We start from the raw sequence: 19,318 nt of genomic DNA, 5'->3' as shown, positions 1-19,318 counted from the left end.
CCACCAGGCACTTCCTTTAGGCCAGGTACTGTGCTATGACATACATTACACGTGATTTCATGGAACCCCGGAAGTTTAGACATCTCCATTTCACAGGTGAGGAAATCGACATCCAAGGACGTTAAGTACTTTGCCAGGAAGCTGCAAAGGCAGGATTTGAACTCAGGTCTGTCTGATTCGGGAACCCAAGCTGATCTGAGAAACGCACTCAGGGTTTCATTGCATCCAGGCCACTGGCTCTAACTCTGCTGCTGACTTGCTCTGTGACCATGGGCAAGTCATTTCCCTTCCTGGCGCCTGGATGTTTTACATGAAAAGTGAGAAGTTGGATAAGATCGTCTCTATGATCACTGCAGCCAGAAGAGATGGGATTCTTTGCTCCAAACCTAGCTCTGCCTTCCAAGGGAGGTTGCCTGGGAGGAAAGGCTGAGAACAATTTTCCAAATATTTGGCAAAGCTCAAAGTAAGAATCTGCTGGTGAGAAAGGCTTCTTCCCAGGGCTGGGATCTGGGGGCCCCTGGCAATAGCAGCAGTAGGGGATGTCCTAACGAGACCTCATTCTTTAGGAGGAGGTGAGGGAAGAGGTGGCTTCTGTGTCAAAGGGGCTCGGTTCTGAGACCCATCTAACAACTCCATTCAACAGTGCTAAGGCCATGCTGTGAGGGAGTGACAGCCTTCCTCTATGTAAATGGAAAGAAAGTAAAACTGTCAGTCGCTCAGTCGTGTGCAGCTCTTTTCAACCTTATGGACTGTAGCCTGCCCTGCAGAGTCTGTCCATGGGATTCTTCAGGCAAGAATACTGGAGTGGGGTACATTCCCTTCTCTAGGGGATCTTCCAGACCCAGGGATCAAACTCAAGTCTCCTACATTTCAGGCAGATTCTTTACCGTCTGAGCCACCAGGGAATTCCCTCCAAACCAAGACATTAGTTCTTCTCTCACAAATGTGTCCAGAACCTTTGGCCATATTTGGACATTAACCAGAATTAATAGAAGGTACAAAAGGCCACAGAGCTGGGAGGAAGCTTGGAAATCATAAATTACCCTCTCCCCACCCACTGTCAAATGAGGAAATCAAGGCCCAGAGAGGGAAAGAGGTTGCCCAACATCACACAGCAAGTCTGTGATGGGGGAAGGGCCGCTAACTGTCCTCAGAATGGGATCTGGCCTCTGTATCCTTCTTGAGCGGTGGGTGAGGGAGGGGTCAGCAGGATGGAAGGCAGGGTGCCTCTCAGCGTGGAGGGCTGCCCAGGTGAGAACCCATTGACTGAAATCACCGAGCTTGGGCTGTAACCCTGTGTTGCCAACTTGAGTGATTTTCCTGAAGACTTCTTTGGGTTTAGGTCATGAGGACGAGCTCATGACGGGAAGGAGGAGGAAGGAAGCGGATGGGGTGAGACCCCCTGTTGCAATGACCCCCTTTCTGGACAGATCCTTGATGTCCCCATTCTGAGGCCCTTCTATCTGCAATCCTGTTTCCAGCACCACTACCTGCCCTTGCCCTCCCACCCTGAGGAGCAATGTGGCCAATGTTCTGCTCCTCTCCTTGGAAACCTGAGTGGGGAAAAATGGAGCTGTTGGCGTTTGGGAAATCTGTACTTTTAAGAAATCTATGTTGGGAAGTGATGAGCATAAGGGAACCAAAACTCCTGAGTCTAGAATTCACACCTAATAATAACAATGAAATAGCTGAATGCCAACACATCGTTGCTACGCGATGCCAGGTTGCTTTTCCAAAATGTCTGTCTTCTCCATATAGATAAATTCAGTCTGAGCATTTGAGCCCTCCTAGGAGAACTTATGAAGAGCCAAATAGCACCAAACCATCCAGCAAGACCAAAATTATTATTTGGAGGTTCTGTAGATTTCACAGAATAAAATTTTTGAGGACAATTTTAAATTTCACCATTTAGATAATTAAGAGGTAAAATCTATTGCATTTGCTTCTCAGAGATTTTATGTCCAGTCTGAACATGCCTGGCTCAGTAATGACAACTCCCAGTTGCACATCTGCTTTGGGCCAAATATGAGATGTGCACACTCTCTAATCTTAGTTACCCTCTGCAGAATGGGTGTCATTCGTCCCACTTTACAGATGAGGAAATCAAGGCTCAGAGGGACTGTGCAGCAAGCCAGCATCTCCTCAATGGGAAGCCCAGCTGCATCTAACTGCGACCCACGTCTTGCTTGGGTGCCACGCTGGGATTCAAATCTCTGCGTTGCCGATTGGACAGGGTGAATTCTGGGGTCCCTCCCGGCCCTGAGAACTCCCTTTCCGTGAAGTTGCTATGTGCTCCCCAGCATTTCTGTCATCCTCCTTCCACAGTGCACAGGGCTTCTATTCCAAAAAGCCAGCATCTGGCCTTCACAAGGCCTCCAGGCAAAGAGATGCTTCAGGTCAGCCTGGGCCTGGGCACTGCTCCCACAGGGCCCCCGGGCCAGGGTGAACCTAGGAGGCTCCCTTCTGTGACTGGATGTGGCTGGCTGACCTGCTTTCTGATTTTCCTATGCATGGGGACCCTCCCTGCCATGTGCCCACCGTGGCTGGCTTTGTTCTGTTCCAGCTCTGACAGTTCCAAGTCCCTACTGCTTTAGGGGAATGGGCAGGGGTTTCTGTGTTGCTAAAGTTGCTTCTTTCTAATTTCATATCTGGGCAGGGGATGGCCACGTGGTCCCCAGATGACCTCTGAGCAAGGGAACACTCCAACCCGTCTTCTCACACCAGGCCCAGCCACCTCCTCCGAACACCCTCCCCTCCAGGAAAGGGACATTATTATTCTGATCAGTCACAGTTTCCTCGTGAGCAGGGTCACTGTGTGCTCAATGTGGCCTGCCACACTCTGCCTCTCCTCTCTGCTACTGCACATGATGGACTATTGAGCTCCACTCTCCTGCCCCTGCCCCCAGGTCTGGCCCAAGACCCCTGAGTTTAGGGGTTATTGGCTCAGGTGTTAGTTAATCAAGGGGGACTTGGTTTCCTTTCGCCCTAGCCCCCTGTTGTAGGTTGAAATATGTCTCCCCAAATTCATAGGCTGAAGTCCTAACTCTCAACACCTCAGCTGCTGCTGCTGCTGCTGCTGAGTCACTTCACTTATGTCCGATTCTGTGTGACCCCATAGACAGCAGCCCACCAGGCTCCTCTGTCCCTGGGATTCTCCAGGCAAGAATACTGGAGTGGGTTGCCATTTCCTTCTCCAATGCATGCATGCATGCATGCTAAGTCATTTCAGTTGTGTCCAACTCTGTGTGACCCCATAGACGGCAGCCCACCAGGCTCCTCTGTCCCTGGGATTCTCAAGACAAAAATACTGGAGTGGGTTGTCATTTCCTTCTCCAATCAACACCTCAGAGCGGAACCTTATTTGGAACCAGGCTTGTTGCAGGTGTAATCAGTTAAGACGAAGTCCTGCTGGAGAAGGGTGGGCCCCTACGCCCATGTGATGGCCGTGTCCTTACAAAAGCAGGGAGTCTGGGCACACATGCACACAGAGAGAATGCTACAAGATGAAGGCAGAGATGGGGTGATGTTTATGAAGCCAAGTGACAATAAAGATGGCATCAGAAACTCCAGCGGGCAGTGGGGAGGCCTGGAAGAGCACCCTGGCAGCTTTGGAAGGACCCACCTGCTTGACATCTTGATCCTGAACTTCCAGCCTCTAACTGAAGCTGCACAGTTCTACTGTTGAAGGCGCTCAGTGAGTGGCAGCTAGCTACAGCGGCAGGGCTGGGAAACAGACCTACGTCCACTGAGGAGCCTGTGGGTGTGCAGAGGGTGTTAGGCAGGATCTGGTTGTTCATGGGCCCCTGGTCATAACACCCACATGGCACCAAACCCTTTGGAGCTCCTGGAGCCCGTGGGCACTGAGGGCCGACTTTGGGGTCAGCAGAGGTCAACAGCCCCTGGAGCAGGGCACTGGCCCTTCCCCTCCAGGGAGAAGAGTGTTTTCCCTACAAACCAGGGCTCCCTGCCCCCTGCCCCCACCGTCCAGTAAGCACCAAGGTGACTTTCCAGGTCCTGCCTGAGGCGTGTGCCCGAGAAACCTCTGCCATTGGGCAGTGTGCCGGGGGAACGTTTACACTTCTGTGCTTAGAATGCACACGTGCCTGTCCTAAACAACCTTGACACAGCTCCCCAGAGGAGCCCCTGGGCTGAGAGCACACAGGCTGGGCGGCCGGTCAGGCTGGGGACTGAGGAAGAGGGGAAGTCAGGAGTCTGCTTTCCCGGGCATCTCGGATGGCTCAGAGATGGCAGTGAGCCCCTGGGGGTCCCAGGGCACAGCCTGGCTAGGTGGGAGGTGTGAGATGCTGCAGGATGTCGCTGCTGCCAAGTTGGAAGCTGAGCGTGGAGATGGGTGTTTATCTGACTCAAGGTGACCCAGAGCAGACACCCGTGGTCCTGGCCTACCTGCCTGTCCCCACCTCTGGACACCCTTTGCTCTGTATTTGTTCCGGGGAACCCCTCCAGGGAGCATCTCCCCATTCTGGGTACAAGGCCCTCTGATCTGGGTCCCAGGGAGGTCTCTGGGCCGCTGTCACAGCAGAGCACTGACAGTCGGGAAGCCACCCCCTCAGCCTTCACCCACAGGGCCCTCACACCACACCTGGCAGTCCGGCCACCCTGGTCCCGGGAGGAGGATGGAGGTACCCTTGCCAGGACTCCTGGGCAGTCTCCAACCTCCCCCCTCCCAGAGAAACCAGTGTCTCAGCTCTGCTCAATGATGGGAGTCTGCAAAGAACCTAAATGCTGGGGGAGAGAAGACCAGTAACACCAGTGATCCCAGACCCAGCTCCTCTTCTGGGTCCTCCGAGGCGCGGGGCTTTGCCAGCCACTTTCACCAACATGGTCTCAAGTCCCCCTGGCAGCGTCCCTTGCCCTTCACACGACAGGGCAGGACCTGAGGCAGAGTGACAGGCCAAGGCCACATGGCCTGTGTGTGGGGGGTGGATCTGAACCCTGGACTGTGGGTGCCAGGCAGCACCTCCCAGCTCCTTGAGTCAGTTCTAGGGTGCAGAAAGGGCCTTCACTTTCAACCCTTGGATTTAAAGTGGTAAATTTGTGCCCCCTCTTCACACTTCCATGATATCATCTCTCCCACACACACATCACACACACATTCACACACTCACACACACGCACATGCTGTGTACCAAGTGCAACACAGGCTACAGAACATCCTTTGGGAAGCAAGCCCGATGTCTTCTCAAGACTTCTGGAGAATCTGGTCTGTGTATTTGAAGATATGTAGGTAACAAGCTGGGCTTCCCTGGTGGCTCAGCTGGTAAAGAATCTGCCTGCAATGCAGGAGATCCAATCCCTGGGTCAGGAAGATCCCCTGGAGAAGGAAATGGCAACCCACTCCAGTTCTCTTACCTGGGAAATCCCGTGGACAGAGGAGCCTGATGGGGTATGCTTTATGGGGTCGCAAAACAGCTGCATACGACTAAACAACAAGCTGAGCTTTAAATGTTCATGAGCCATTAGCATGGAAAAGGCCTTTGATTAATAGAATATTAACACTGGGCATATTAAAGCCCTCTGCTGTCATAATCCCATGACTCTGAAAAGCCACAGTAATGCTGCTGTCGGATCCACAAAGGCCTCGAAGCCCCACTCCAATGATCTGAGACAATCATAATTACTTGTAAGCACATATTGCTGGGGAGACAATAGCCTTACAAATGCTTCTAGGAAGTGCATTTTAATTCGAAAAACTGTAATTTGAGCTTCTGGATGAGAATCTGTCGCAGATCCTCACACCCTGCTCACACACTCTGCAAAAAGCCAGACTTGGCCCACTAGAATAGAAGGCAGTGACCCCTATTAAGAGTGAGGGTCGGGGGGACTTCCCTGGTGGTCCAATGGTTAAGAATCTGCCTTCCACTGCAGGGGACATGGATTTGATCCCTTGCCAGGGAACTAAGATCCCACATGCCATGCCTTAAGATCCCATGCCACGCCAGGGCAACTAGGCCCACGTGCTGCAACGAGCCTACGTATTGCAACTCGAGCCCATATCCTGCAACAGAAGACCCCGTGCGCCATGACTAAGGCCCAGCACAGCCAAACAGACGCACAGAGTGAGGGTGGAGGTTTCCAGCACGTTCCTTTGTCATCTGACATGCCCCAAGATGCAGGCGCAAGGGGCTTTTGGGTTGGTTGGTGCAATGCGGGAATCTGAGAGGTAAGGATGCATCGCCAACACCGGGCCACCCGCGTCTGCTGATGACTCCAGCTGCCGGTAGTGATGACCTCTGGGCCCGACTCCAGGTCCGCACAAGCTGCTGTCAGTCTGGTGGGAGGTCAGAGGTGACTGCATGCAAACACTGCTGCTTCTAGTAAAAGGACTCACTCACCTGCCTGCTTTAACCCACAGGAGTCTGGATGTTTAGGTTCACGCCACGAGGCCTGGGCCTAGGAAGTTGGATCAAAAGCCTGCGGACAAACATGTCTATATTTTCAGTGCTTGGTCCCCAGGCTTTGGAGATGTAACATGGTTGCAGGGCTAAATTTTTGCCAACAGGCCTGGTGCTGGCCTCGAACCCTTGGATCTGCCTGTCGCTACTGCTATGGCCATGGGCCACTTATCTCACCTTGCTGACCCTCCGTAAATGGGGATTCTAGCACTCACCTTGAAGGAGAGCTGTACAGGGTATAATCAGGCAGGTATTGGTATATCATGCCTACATTATAGGTGTTGAATAAGTGACAGGTATGGTTATAAAGGGCCTTCCCAGGTGACACTAATGGTAAAGAAACTGCCTGTCAATGCAGGAGGCATAATAGACGAGGGTTTGGTAACTGGATCGAGAAGATCCCCTGGAAAAGGAGCCGGAACCTACTCCAGTATTCTTGCCTGGAGAGTCCCATGGACAGAGGAGCCTGGAGGGCTATAATCCATAGGGTCACAAAGAGACACGACTGAAGCAACTTAGCACACATGCATGGTGATAGAGACTCCACATCCTCCAATAAGGGAAGTCAGAATCTACTTGAAGACTTGAGTGGTTCTTAACCCAAGAATGGTGCTTCCCGATCTGAGACAGTTATCAGGCAGATGTGAACAGATTGGGGGTAAGGAGAAGGAACACCCCCCTCCCCGTCAGCTGGACCTTCCTGCTCAGCTCAAATCGGGGGCAGATGTCATAGCACAAGCCCCTTCTCTTTCTTGATGTTCTGATTCTGTTAGCTCCCAGAGAGGCAATGGCACCCCACTCCAGTACTCTTGCCTGGAAAATCCCATGGACGGAGGAGCCTGGTGGGCTGCAGTCCATGGGGTCGCTAAGAGTCGGACACGACTGAGCGACTTCACTTTCACTTTTCACTTTCATGCATTGGAGAAGGAAATGGCAACCCACTCCAGTGTTCTTGCCTGGAGAATCTCAGGGACGGGGGAGCCTGGTGGGCTGCCGTCTATGGAGTCACACAGAGTCGGACACGACTGACGTGACTTAGCAGCAGCAGCGTTTCCCATGGCTGATCTAACATCAACCCACAGGCTTTCACATGTCTCCACCCATAAGATCGGAGCCAGAGAAGTAGCAAGGCAGGCTGCTTAGATGGAGGTTGTCCTTGTGGAGTTACCGGAAATAGTAGTATCTGTATTGACAGCTCAATGAGGGGTTTAAGCACCACTTGAGCAACTTGACCTTAATCATCGCAGAAGCTGCAGCTTTGTGGTTCTGAGTGGGTCATGGCACCAAGCATCTTCCTATATCCTCTGGGAGGAAGGAGAAGCCTCCATGCAGGGCAAGGGGACCCACGGGTGGGCTTTGGCTCCAGGCAGACCCTGGCAGGAACCCTGGCCGCGTCACTCACAGGATTGGCCTCGGAATCCATCTCAACAACTGTGCTGGCTTGCCACGTGCAGTGGATCCCAACTGGCCTGCAACCAGCTCACTCTCCTTTGATGAGCAGCTGCTAAAGAAACTACCATTTCCATAACCCATGGCTCTAGGTTCTCCACGGGGAATCATCTGTAAGAAGTTAAATTCTCAGCTACATTTCTGAGCAGAGCCTGACTTCGCTTCTGAGACCAGGGAGGTTATGTCCACCCTTGGAAACCAGCTTGGGAAGAACAGCAGAAGAATCAACTGCCACCAAAAATATGAATGGTCCTGATTCCAGTGCTGGGATAGTGGGGGGTACACTATGAGGAAGGCCTTGCACGGGTCATTTTATGCATTCCTTCCTAGAGTCTGACTTCTCCCCACAACGAGTGTGCAGTTCTCAGCCCTGACTCAGTGTACGATAATGGGAGAGTTTGGGTCCAGCTCCTTGGAGGTGGGGGTCAGAGCAAATGCTGCCACACCCGCAGTCTACCCCACCTCACCTGTTTTAGCAGTTCTGCTACTCTGGCACTGGAAGTGGAGCTCAGGTGTGACCCTGGACTTACCCCACACACAGTTGGAGCACAGAAGGTCCCCCGCACGCGATGAGCAAGTTCACACGTGCCCCTCCTCCTGGGATGTGCCTGGGATCCCTGCTACCACAAAGACTAGGCCCCTCGTGGGAATCCCTTCTGTCTTCAGTCATGGAAGGGGCACGGGGGTAGGGCGTGGGCAGGGGAAGGTGGTTCCAAGATGGGTGTCATTTCAAGAGGATTACCCATGAGGATCTGCCGGCCACAAAGTCCCTGCCTGCCACACGGCGCTGGGACCTGACGTCCCCTCATTCAGACCCTCGAGGACTCCTGCCTCGATGCACTTGACCCACAGAGGAAGCCACTGATTCGGCCACTGCTCATTCTTGCCCGTCTAGATGAGCAGCGCCGAGCAGGGCGCTGGACAGGGGAGGAGGCATTCTGAGCACTCTGGCAGCGTGGCCAGAAGGACCATCCCAGGAACCAAGGTGTTCCTGCTCAGAAAAGAACGATCTAGAGGTCAAGGGGACGAGGAAGCTGGGAGTAAGAACACGGGCACGCCTGGACCCCAGATTCTCTGACTAGAGGCCAGCACTGTCCAACAGAATAAGGTGAGCCCTGGGCGTGAAAAGAAACATGTGAAGTTCTGTTAACTTCAAACCTTATTCAATTCAATATATCCAAAATAGCACCATTTTACCATGGAATCGATATGAAAAGTTTTAACTATACGTATATTGGTGGTTTAGTACCTGGTCGTGTCCAACTCTGGCTACCCTGTGGACTGTAGCCCACCAGGCTCTTCTGTTCGTGGGATTTTTCAGGCAAGAATACTGAAGTGGGCTGCCATTTCTTTCTCCAGTGGATCTTCCCAACCCAGGGATAGAACCTGTGTATCCTGCATTGAAGTCAGATTCTTGACTGCTGAGCCACCAGGAATCTCATATATACACACATATATATGTGTACGTATGTATATATGTGTATATATATATAATATGTATGTGTGTGTGTAGTCGTGCTAAGTCTTGGAAACCCAGCATGCATGTCATGGGCTTGGTCTCAGTTTGGACAAGTCATGCTCAAGTATTTCAGTGGGACCCGTGGCTGGTGGCTCCCTGTGGGGCTCTAGACCTGGCCCACACTGTCCCTGCTGCTGGGATTGCCCCCTGCGTAGCCACGCCCACTTCACTCGCTCCTGCCTCAGAAGTCTGAGACGCTTCCCGATCAGATGCCCCGTCATGGGGCTCCATCCACTGGGAGGGCCGGCTTTACAGGGTCATGCCCCCGTCACAGGAGGTCTCCTGCAGAGCCCCACCAGGCCACGCCTCCTCTGCAGGTGTTCTTCAGGCTCTGCACAGAGAAGGTGCCAGGGAAACGCGTGTCAAAATGAAATGACGGGATGTTTGCATGTTTTGGCTTTGCCAGTAGTCATGTATGGATGTGAGAGTTGAACTATAAAGAAAGCTGAGCGCCAAAGAATTGGTGCTTTTGAACTGTGGTGCTGGAGAAGACGCTTGAGAGTCCCTTGAACTGCAAGGAGATCCAATCAGTCTATCCTAAAGGAAATCAGTCCTGAATATTCATTTGGAAGGACTGATGCTGAAGCTGAAACTCAATACTTTCAGCCTTTCCACCTGATGCGAAGAACTGACTCACTGGAAAAGACCATCATGCTTGGAAAGATTGAAGGCGGGAGGAGAAGGGGATGACAGAGGATGAGATGGTTGGATGGCATCACCGACTCTATGAGTTTGAGTAAACTCTGGGAGTTGGTGATGGACAGGGAAAGCTCATGTGCTGCGGTTCATGGGGTCGCAAAGAGTCAGACGCGACTGAGCTGACCTTGCATGTTTTCTGAGCTGGGGTTAGGATGGTTCCTTTGCGCACACAGGAAAGTCAAGGCAGTGGCTGGATGGGGTGGTGGCAGTGGGGGTGGGGGAGGGTTTTGCAGAGGTTTCCTAAGCATCTCTTTTCCTCCTCTGTAAGTTGCCATCTGTCCCCACAAAAGATGAACAGTTTTATGAGTGTTTTTTAAAAGTCCAAAAGCACCATGTCCATTTGGAGAGAACATATTGAGTTGTGAACCAACCGTCAATTTCACTGAAACAGTTTTTTTTTTTTTTTTCTGGGCACCATTAGAGGGAAGCAAGCTATAATCAGAAAAAAGGAAAATTTTGTGGGGAAATGCGATTAAGCCAGGGAAAAATCCAATAGCTTAAATTTGGAGCTGAATTACCTATTGTCCTCTGAGGGTTCAAGTTCACCTCATTAGCCCGTAAGTCCCCTTTACTGTGGGAGCCAAGAGAAGGGGTGTCCGCATGCCCCCCCTTCCTGATTCATCTCTCCCCCATCTATCTAGGCCCCTTTAGTTCACACGCCAGCCAGTCCCAGGCCAGGCACCATGGCTGGTGTGGGACGTAGGGGAGGGAGGGTGGATGCGTCCAGACCAAGCCCATGACACACACACGCTCCCCCGCCTTGAAGCCCTTGAATGCTTACAACAACCCTAAGGGGCAGGCACTGCTCACTTCTGGGTTATAGACGACAGGTTGGAAGCTCAGAGAGGCAGTATCACTGGCCCAAGGTCACACAGCAAGCAGGAAGTAGAGGAGCTGGAGTTTGAACTCCAGAGCCCAGGCTGACAAACTCTGCAGCCCACCCTCGGAGAGCAACAGAAACCCACTCTCCTGTGTTTCTGCCTGGGCTTCGTGTCCCACAGAAACCACATCTCCGCAACTTCTGACGTCCTGGCTAGGCATGGCAGACCTACACCAGGGGCTCCCACCCAGGGGTGGTTCTGGTCCCCAGGTTGCCTAGATCTGTCAGTGTCTGGAGACATTTCTAGTTGTCAAAAGTGGGGAGCGGGAGGGAAGAGGGGTTGCTGGTGGGCAGCAGTAGATGACAGAGGGGCTGCCAACATCTCATGATGCACAGGACACCCCCACCCACAGCACAGACTGTCAGGAGGGCTGAGGTCTCGTGGGTAGTTCTAGAAGGTAGAACTGATAGATCTGCTCTGCTCAGGACAGACTCATACAGAGATCTGCAGACAGCCTGACATCCTATGTTTAAAGTGAGAGGTAAGCCTACTAGCCTTCCCCCAGAGGGAGTGGCTACCACAGAAAAGACAGTGAGAGATGCTCTGGGCTTGTGCTGTCTGGAGAAGAGAAGACGGGTGCTGCTGAGGGGGAGGCCGGCTCACTGCCCATCAGCAGGGCCCCCGGGACAGACGTCCTCCTGGACTGCAGAAAGCAGGACTGGGAGCATGGGTGGAACTATGGGGAGCCAGGCTTCAGCTCAATGTGAGGAGGGACAGGGAGAGGCAGAGGGACCTGAGCACAGTGAGCCCCTCCTCCCTGGAGCACCATCCCTCTCTGGGGGATGGTGAGGCAGGGCATCCTTTCCAGGTCCCGGCCACCTGAGGATGCAGGAAGGTGCTGGGGGATAAAGGGGGTGCTGAGGGATGCTGGGATATATGGGGGATGCTGAGAGATGCTGGGGGATACTGGAGATGCTGAGGGATGCGGCGGGATGTTGAGGGATGCTGGGGCATGTTGGGGGATGCTGGGGATGCTGAGAAATGCTGGAGGATGCTGAGGGATGCTAGGGGATGCTGAGAGATGCTGGGGGATGCAGGAGGATGCTTGGGGATGCTGAGGGATGCTGAGGGATGCTGAGGGATGCTGGGGGATACTGAGGATGCTGAGAGATGCTGGGGGATGCTAAGGGATATTGGAGAATATGGGTGCTGAGGGATGCCAGTGGATGCTGAGAGATACTGGGGGTGCAAGTGGATACTGAGGGATTCTGGGGATGCTGAGGGGAGGCTGAGGGATGCTGGGGGATGGGCCATATGCTCTCTATTTCACACACACACACACACACACACACACACACATGCACACAAAACCCTGCACAGCTCTTACTTCCCAGGCTCAACATCCACTTTCCAACAGAACATTAAAATCCTTTCTATTTTCATCTTCCCAAATAGTTAAGTCATTTTGGATACAAATTTGTGTGTGCAGGGGTGTTTCCTCTCCAGTGAGCAAAACTGAGTAGGTAATACTTTTTTTTTTTTTTTTTTGTTACAACATGTAAGGAAAATTCTGTAGTTGGAGGAGGTTGGCTTCTGGAATGTACAGCCCTGAGGCCATCGCACTGCAACCTTGGCTGGCATGGGGGACGGGGAAACGGAGAGAACGTGACAAGCCACAAAGCCTGGACTCACAGCGGCAGATCCTGGAACCGTGGGCAGGTGGGCCCGTCTGGCTGGACACGGAGCATGCTCCCTGCGCCCTGGGCAGGTGGCACCTGCTGATCAGGGTTTCTGGGCCGGGGATTCCAGGCAGGGCTCTCTGGCACTCGGTGGGCAGCAAGAACCTACGCCCTGCAGGCTGCTCTCCCCTATCTCTTCTCCCTTGTCTCCGCCTTTAAAGCTTCCTGGGTTTGGGGACTGAATGTTAGAATGATGTGCTTTGCAATCAAGTGGGGAGTCTCACCACCTTTCGGTCCTAAGTTTAATCCAGAAGAATCTGAGGCTGAAAAGCAAAAGCATATGGCATCCTTCTCCCTCACCTATCAAGTTCATTCTCATCCTCCGATCCACCCTCTGGAAAACACGTGGCCAAGCGAGGCCCGCCATGGCTAAAGGCCACGTGGGCCGGCGTGGCTCTCTGGAGCCCCGTGCCCAACCCCACCTGCCCCAAGCTCTGGGCCCACCGGCCAAGCTCACCTGGTGATCACGTAGGGTGCAAAGCACACGAGGAAGGTGCCTATGAAGGTGCTGATCTTCTTGGTGGCTCGCTGCCGCCGCCTCTTCTGCTCCTCCAGACAGCGTTCCCGCACACTGCGCACAAGAGAGGGAGGAGGTGAGTCACGGGGCGGGCCGGCCAGTCAAGGGACTCACTATCGTGCATGCAGGTGGTGGCTGTGAGAGTAGGAACTTGGCCATGCAGCCAGAGAGACCCGAGCTCAACTAGGCTGTAAGCACATGACCTGGGGTACCTTGTCTGACATCACTGGGTCGTCATCTGTAAAATATGGAGAGTAATACAACAAAACTCTGCACACAGGGGCAAGGGGAGGGTGGACCAACTGGGAGATTAGGACTGACATGTATGCACTGAAGTGAAAGTGAAGTCGCTCAGTCGTGTCCGACTCTTTGCAACCCCATGGACTGTAGCCTGCCAGGCTCCTCTGTCCATGGGATTTTCCAGGCAAGAGTACTGGAGTGGATTGCCATTTCCTTCTCCAGGGAATCTTCCCAACCCAGGGATCGAACCCAGGTCTGCCGCCTTGTAGGCAGATGCTTTACCATCTGAGCCACCAGGGAAGTCCGTGTATACACTACCATGTGCAAAACAGATAAGCTAGTGGGAAGCTTCTGTACAACAGGGGTACCTCAGCTTGGTGCTCTGTGATGACCTAGAGGGTGAGATGGGGGGTGGGGTAGGAGGGAGGCGCCAGAGGGAGGGGATTTATGTACGCATATAGCGGATTCACTCCGTTGTACAACAGAAATTGACACAACATTGTAAAGCAATTGTTCTCCAATTAAAAAAAAAGAAATGACATAGAATAAGTGCTGCAAAAGGCTGCTTTGAGAATTAAATGCCTGAAGCATATAAAGCAATTAGCACAGTGCCCAAGCAAGTGCAAATAAACACACTCCCTAGGTAGTATCTCTAGTTCTTACCTTTACCTTATCTAATTCTTATCTCTAATTCTTAATCTTTTGATCCTGCTAGGTGCTATTTGTCCTGCCTTACAATGAAGACCCTGAGTTCATTGAGGCCAAATGATTTGCTCAGCTGGTAAGCAGTTGCAGAATTTGAATGCATGTCTGGGTGACTGGAGGCAGGTACCCTCCAGCTGCAGCAGCCCGGACTCTGTGTGCAATGTGGCCCGGGCTTTCTTTCCTCCACCCCTTCAGCCCTATTTCTTCCACCCCAAAGCCCCAGCCAACCCAGGGCTACAGACATCACATTATCAGGTGACTGAAACTCCAGTACTTTGGCCACCTCATGCGAAGAGTTGACTCATTGGAAAAGACTCTGATACTGGGAAGGATTGGGGGCAGGAGGAGAAGGGGATGACTGAGGATGAGATGACTGGATGGCATCACTGACGATTGAACTCCGGGAGTTGGTGATGGACAGAGAGGCCTGGCATGCTGCGATTCATGGGGTCGCAAAGAGTTGGACATGACTGAGCGACTGAACTGAACTGGTGATTGACGAAGTTACTTGATTCCTTCAGAGATGAAGCTTGGTGAAGCTACAGGACCATTAAGTCCCTGGAGAATCGGGGACACAGCTCTGAGGATGCCCGCCTGCACCTCTAACCACACCCTGTTCCTGACTCCGCTCTGCTCCCCGCCTATCAAGAACCGACATCTCAGGCTGGCTGGGAGCAGCGGCTCTTGCAACCCCTTTCCTGCAGCCTCAGAAAAATGAACAAGCAACATCCGGGCTGTCCATCTTCACAAGCGAGGCGTCATGTCCTCCAGATCACAGGGCCCAACGTGGCCATGTGTTCCTACTGTTTACTTATATTTTTGACAATTAAAAATATATTGATTTATTTTAATTGGAGGATAATTACAATATTGTGATGGCTTCTGCCATGCATTAGTATGAATCGGCCACAGGCATACATTAAAATAAATGACATGATTGCAGAAATGAACAGGGAGGAAGACTGTGGACAGAGTCATTCAGGAGTGAAGGTAACTTGGCAGAAGTCAGGCAGGGCTGCAGAGTGCATGCACGCGTGCATGTTCAGTCTCTCAGTTGTGTCTGACTCTTTGCGGCCCCACGGACTATAGCCACCAGACTCCTCTGTCCATGGGATACTTCAGGCAAGAATACTGGAGTGGGGTGCCATTTCCTTCTCCAGGGGATCTTCCCAACCCAGGTCTCTTGTGTCTCCTGCATGGGCAAGCTGGTTCTTTACCACTAACGCCACCTGGCAAGCCCAGACCAAGCTCTAGGGACATGGAATTTTTTGCCCAAACGCCCTGGTCCTGCTTCCAGAAGGTGTGCAGGCATCACCCTTGGCCCCATGCTCCTAAGGGTGGACTGTGCCACCTCTGTGCTCAGCTGGAGATCGGAGACATGACATCTGTGAGCGACATGTGGACGCAGATCCTGCAGTGTCCACATTGTACACCGGAGGCCCCTTTCTGTGCTGGGGGAGCCAGGCTGGGAGGCAGGCGGGCTGTGTGCACAAGGTCAGTTCTGCTTTCCCCACCGCGTCCGAGGAGCCTGAGAACCCTCAGCTTGAACCCAGCCTTGCAAAGCCTTCCAGACTGAACTTGCATCGCCTGTGTCTCCTGCATTGGCAAGAAGATTCTTTACTACTGAGCCTCCTGGGAAGCCAGGCTGCAGTGACCTGACACCAAACTAGGTCAGTCTGTTCAATGAAAGCCAGGAGTGGGGAGGACGTTCATGAGCCAGGCTCGTGAGCAGCATGGGCGCAAAGGCAGCCTCCCCTTCCCTCCGCAAGAACCAACATTCTACTAATTAATCACAGCTCTTCTTTGTCAGATTTGTGGTCACAGATGGGCAATTCCATGTTAGTTTGGACTGGTCCCCTAAAATTCCTGCAGAATTTTTTTCCCTCCCTTGACTGTATCCTTCCAGGAATTTAGAAAGTTGAGAACTGGAGTCTGGCCCAGTACAGACAGATTTCATACTGGCTGAAATGTATTACTCATGACTAACATCATGAATTAATTTCTAATCACTCATATCAATAGCCACCCACATTTCTTGATTTCTTAATTTAATATATACACCACTTTAGATACTGTGATAGGGGTTCATTTGCATTCATTGATTTGATACTCACATCTCTATAAGATATTAAGTCACTCAGTTGTGTCTGACTCTTTGCGACCCCATGGACTGCAGCCCACCAGGCTCCTCCATCCTTGGAATTTTCTAGGCAAGAATACTGGAGTGGGTTGCCATTTCCTTCTCCAGGGGATCTTCCCGAACTAGGGATAGAACTTAGGTCTCCTGCATTGTGGGCAGACACTTTACCGTCTGAACCACCAGGGAATCCCAATCCTATAAGATTAGGACTGATAAAACTGTAATCTTCACTTTTTCAGGTGAGACAGAGGCACAGAGAAGTTAAGTAACTTGCTCAAGATCGCACAATGATTGGGAGAAGGGTGGCAGTGGGGTGACCAACTTGCTCCAGGCAATCAGGACTGTCCCAGGTTTAGTACTGAAAGTCCTGCAGCCTGGATGGTTTACACAGGACTGTCCGGTTTTCAGACCGAGGATCCCACATCTGAGGACCACTCTCCATCTCGGGCAACCCAGGATGGTTGGTCTCCCTACGTGATAGCAGTAGTTGAACCCGGGTCATCTGACTCTGAGTGTCACCTGCCAACTCACTGGGGTCATTGCACCTCCCTGGGGATGTGTGTACATCACCTCATTCAGAAAATCTGAAGCATACAACCAAGAAGGCAGAGAACAGAAGAGCAATTTTGCCTAAAGTCACACAGCAAGAGTCATCGTAAATCTTTCCACTTTCCATTTACACCTGGGTGTCTGTAGCATCTTCTTACAAAGACCTCTGGCTCTTGTGACTTGTGCAGATACAAGCGGGCTTGGAGAGAAGGCATGGGTCCCCACCCTGGAGATTTGGGTGCAGTGAGGTGATGAGCCTGTCTTAGTTTGCCTGAGACAGTCTTGATTTTCAGCCTCAAAGTCACACATCCTGGGAGCCCTCACAGTCCCAGGCAAATCAGAATAACAGTCACCCTTGCGGCGTGTCTGGTACATTCTTTACAACACCGCTTGTTTTAATAATGAAATCCGTCTCTCAAAACTCTCAGTACGATCAGTGTAGGAATTGCAGAAGGTGTGGGGCGTGAGCTAGGAGTCCCGAGTCATCACAGTACACTCACCCACTGGGAGGAGCAGAGGATCCTGGACATCTCCTTGAAAGTGAGGATCAAAGTCATTCGGTAAATGACTCATCGAGGGGCACCAGAGAGGCTGGTGGTGACACTAGAAGCTGGCCCTCTTCCGGGGTGTGACCTCCACCCATATTTTCCATTTCTCAGACATTGCAGAGTAACCCTGATCAGTGAGCAAGCTCTGACTATGTGTCCTAGTCCCAGTTGTGCCCTCACAGCTGTGTGGCCTCAGGGAAGTCACTCAGCCTCTCTGAATCCAGTTCTTCATTTATCGGAGGTGGATTTCACAGTTAGGCCTATAGCTAGAGCATCCACTTAGCAGAGACAGAAGTGACTCACCTGCTACCCAGCTCTGGAGGAGGGAGAAGCTTCCTCTACCCCCCAACCCCGCCCCTGAGGGGGCACTTGGGTTCCTGCTGAGGGTCTGAGGACCCATCTGTCTCCCCAAGAGCAGCATCTCTTCCTCCCACCACAGCAGACAATCCTGCCCCTGAGCCTTGAGGAATATTTAAAGACAGACATTCATTAAAGCTTTGAAGGTCCTCAGAAGGATAAACGGAAACATCTCAGGGACTCTCTGAGGAATAAAACAGACCCTTCAGAGGCTAGCATGATCAAGGTCAGTCGTCATTGTAAAAACCTGTGGGGAATTCATTTTATCTGTTCCTGCAAAGCTTTGTACAGGAGAGAAGGATTAAACAGCAGGCACTCCGCAGACACATTCCTTTTCTGGGTTCCCACACTACGAAGCTCAACATCTTGTACCCAGAAAAACGTAACAAGAGTATGCCATTTGAATTAATGAACAACCCTTAAGAAAATAAATACTCAATCATTTTAAAGTGACCTTATCAAAAGAGATGATAGTAGAAATCTGCTCTAGCACAGATTTTTTTTTAAAGCTGAGACTTCAGAATCTTGAGCCTTTCAGACAAAGCAAGGCTTATCAATAAAATGTCAAGCTGTGAACCCTTCCATGGCCGAGAGTCCTCTCTGGTTAATACTGAGTGGTCAGCACACAAGCAGCACCAGAGCCAGACCTCTGGGCTTAAGTCTATCCTTCTTGTACTGACCTGTTGTGTGGCTTTAGGCAAGTTACACAGCTCTTTGTGCATCAGCCTCTTCGTTTCTAAAATGGGGACAATGCAAGTACCTGTGTGGCAGGATCCTATTGAGTTTAACTAAGTAAACACCCCGGAAGGAGCTAAGACAGTGCTTGACTCAGAGTCAGCGCTCATTCAGTGTGGATCCTAAGTATTATTCATTCAGCATATATCTATGAAACAATGACTATGGCCCAGCACTACCTTGAACCCCCAAACTCCCTCCCACTGCAAAATTTCTCTTCCTATATTTATGAGAGAGAGCACACAGCGACTAGCGACTGTTGCCAGGTAAGATCTGAGCTTGAGTCTGGGCTCCCATGCGGTGCAGAGGCTGAGAGGCCAGAAGCTGTCTTGGCGAGGTTCGTTGGCCCAGAGTGCAAGCACAGTGCCAATGTGTGTGTGTGTGTGTGTGTGTATGTGTGTGTGTGTGCTGGGTAGGGCGGGGGGGGAGGCGGGGCGCAGCTGGTTCCAAAGGCTGTGACAAGACACAGCATTCCCTTGAACCAAAAGAAGATGGGCTCTCCAGGTGACATGTGGGGTCAAAGACATGTTCCCCAGGAGGCTTCAGGAATGGGGCAGAGGGATGGATTATCCTGGGGAGATCTGAAAAGTCAGTACATGAGGTGACTGTGGCTAAAACATGTGGGGGGTGGGTCCTGACTGACCCCCAGAGGACAGTAGCTGGCCCAGGACTCAGAGAGACATCGGGATTTGCCCTCTGGCTTTTAGGAAAATGAAACAGAAGGCCAGGAAACAGGTTGACTGATGGTGGAGAAAAGCCTCGAGTTTGGGGTCAGGACTGGTGTGAGCAGTCCTGCCCTGAGACCTGAAAAGCAGGGGCCTGTCCTGGGCCCTGGATACTGAGGGACCCAAGCCTGCCCAGGAAATGAGGAGTTCAGGGCTAAGGGG

General features: G+C 52.0%; 1 protein-coding gene across 1 annotated transcript in view; it reads right to left on the bottom strand.

Moving 5' to 3' along the window:
* GPR26 (G protein-coupled receptor 26) overlaps positions 1-19,318 on the bottom strand; it is a 32,789-nt gene that overhangs the window by 8,167 nt on the left and 5,304 nt on the right. Inside the window, exon 2 of the mRNA XM_040254959.1 lies at positions 13,098-13,211. Coding sequence (XP_040110893.1) covers positions 13,098-13,211 — 114 coding nt within the window. The remainder of the gene's footprint in view (positions 1-13,097; positions 13,212-19,318) is intronic.

The sequence above is a fragment of the Oryx dammah genome, unplaced genomic scaffold (genome assembly GCF_014754425.2).
Source record: "Oryx dammah isolate SB20612 unplaced genomic scaffold, SCBI_Odam_1.1 HiC_scaffold_14, whole genome shotgun sequence".
Taxonomy (NCBI): domain Eukaryota; kingdom Metazoa; phylum Chordata; class Mammalia; order Artiodactyla; family Bovidae; genus Oryx; species Oryx dammah.
This window is presented reverse-complemented; position numbering and strand designations above follow the sequence as displayed.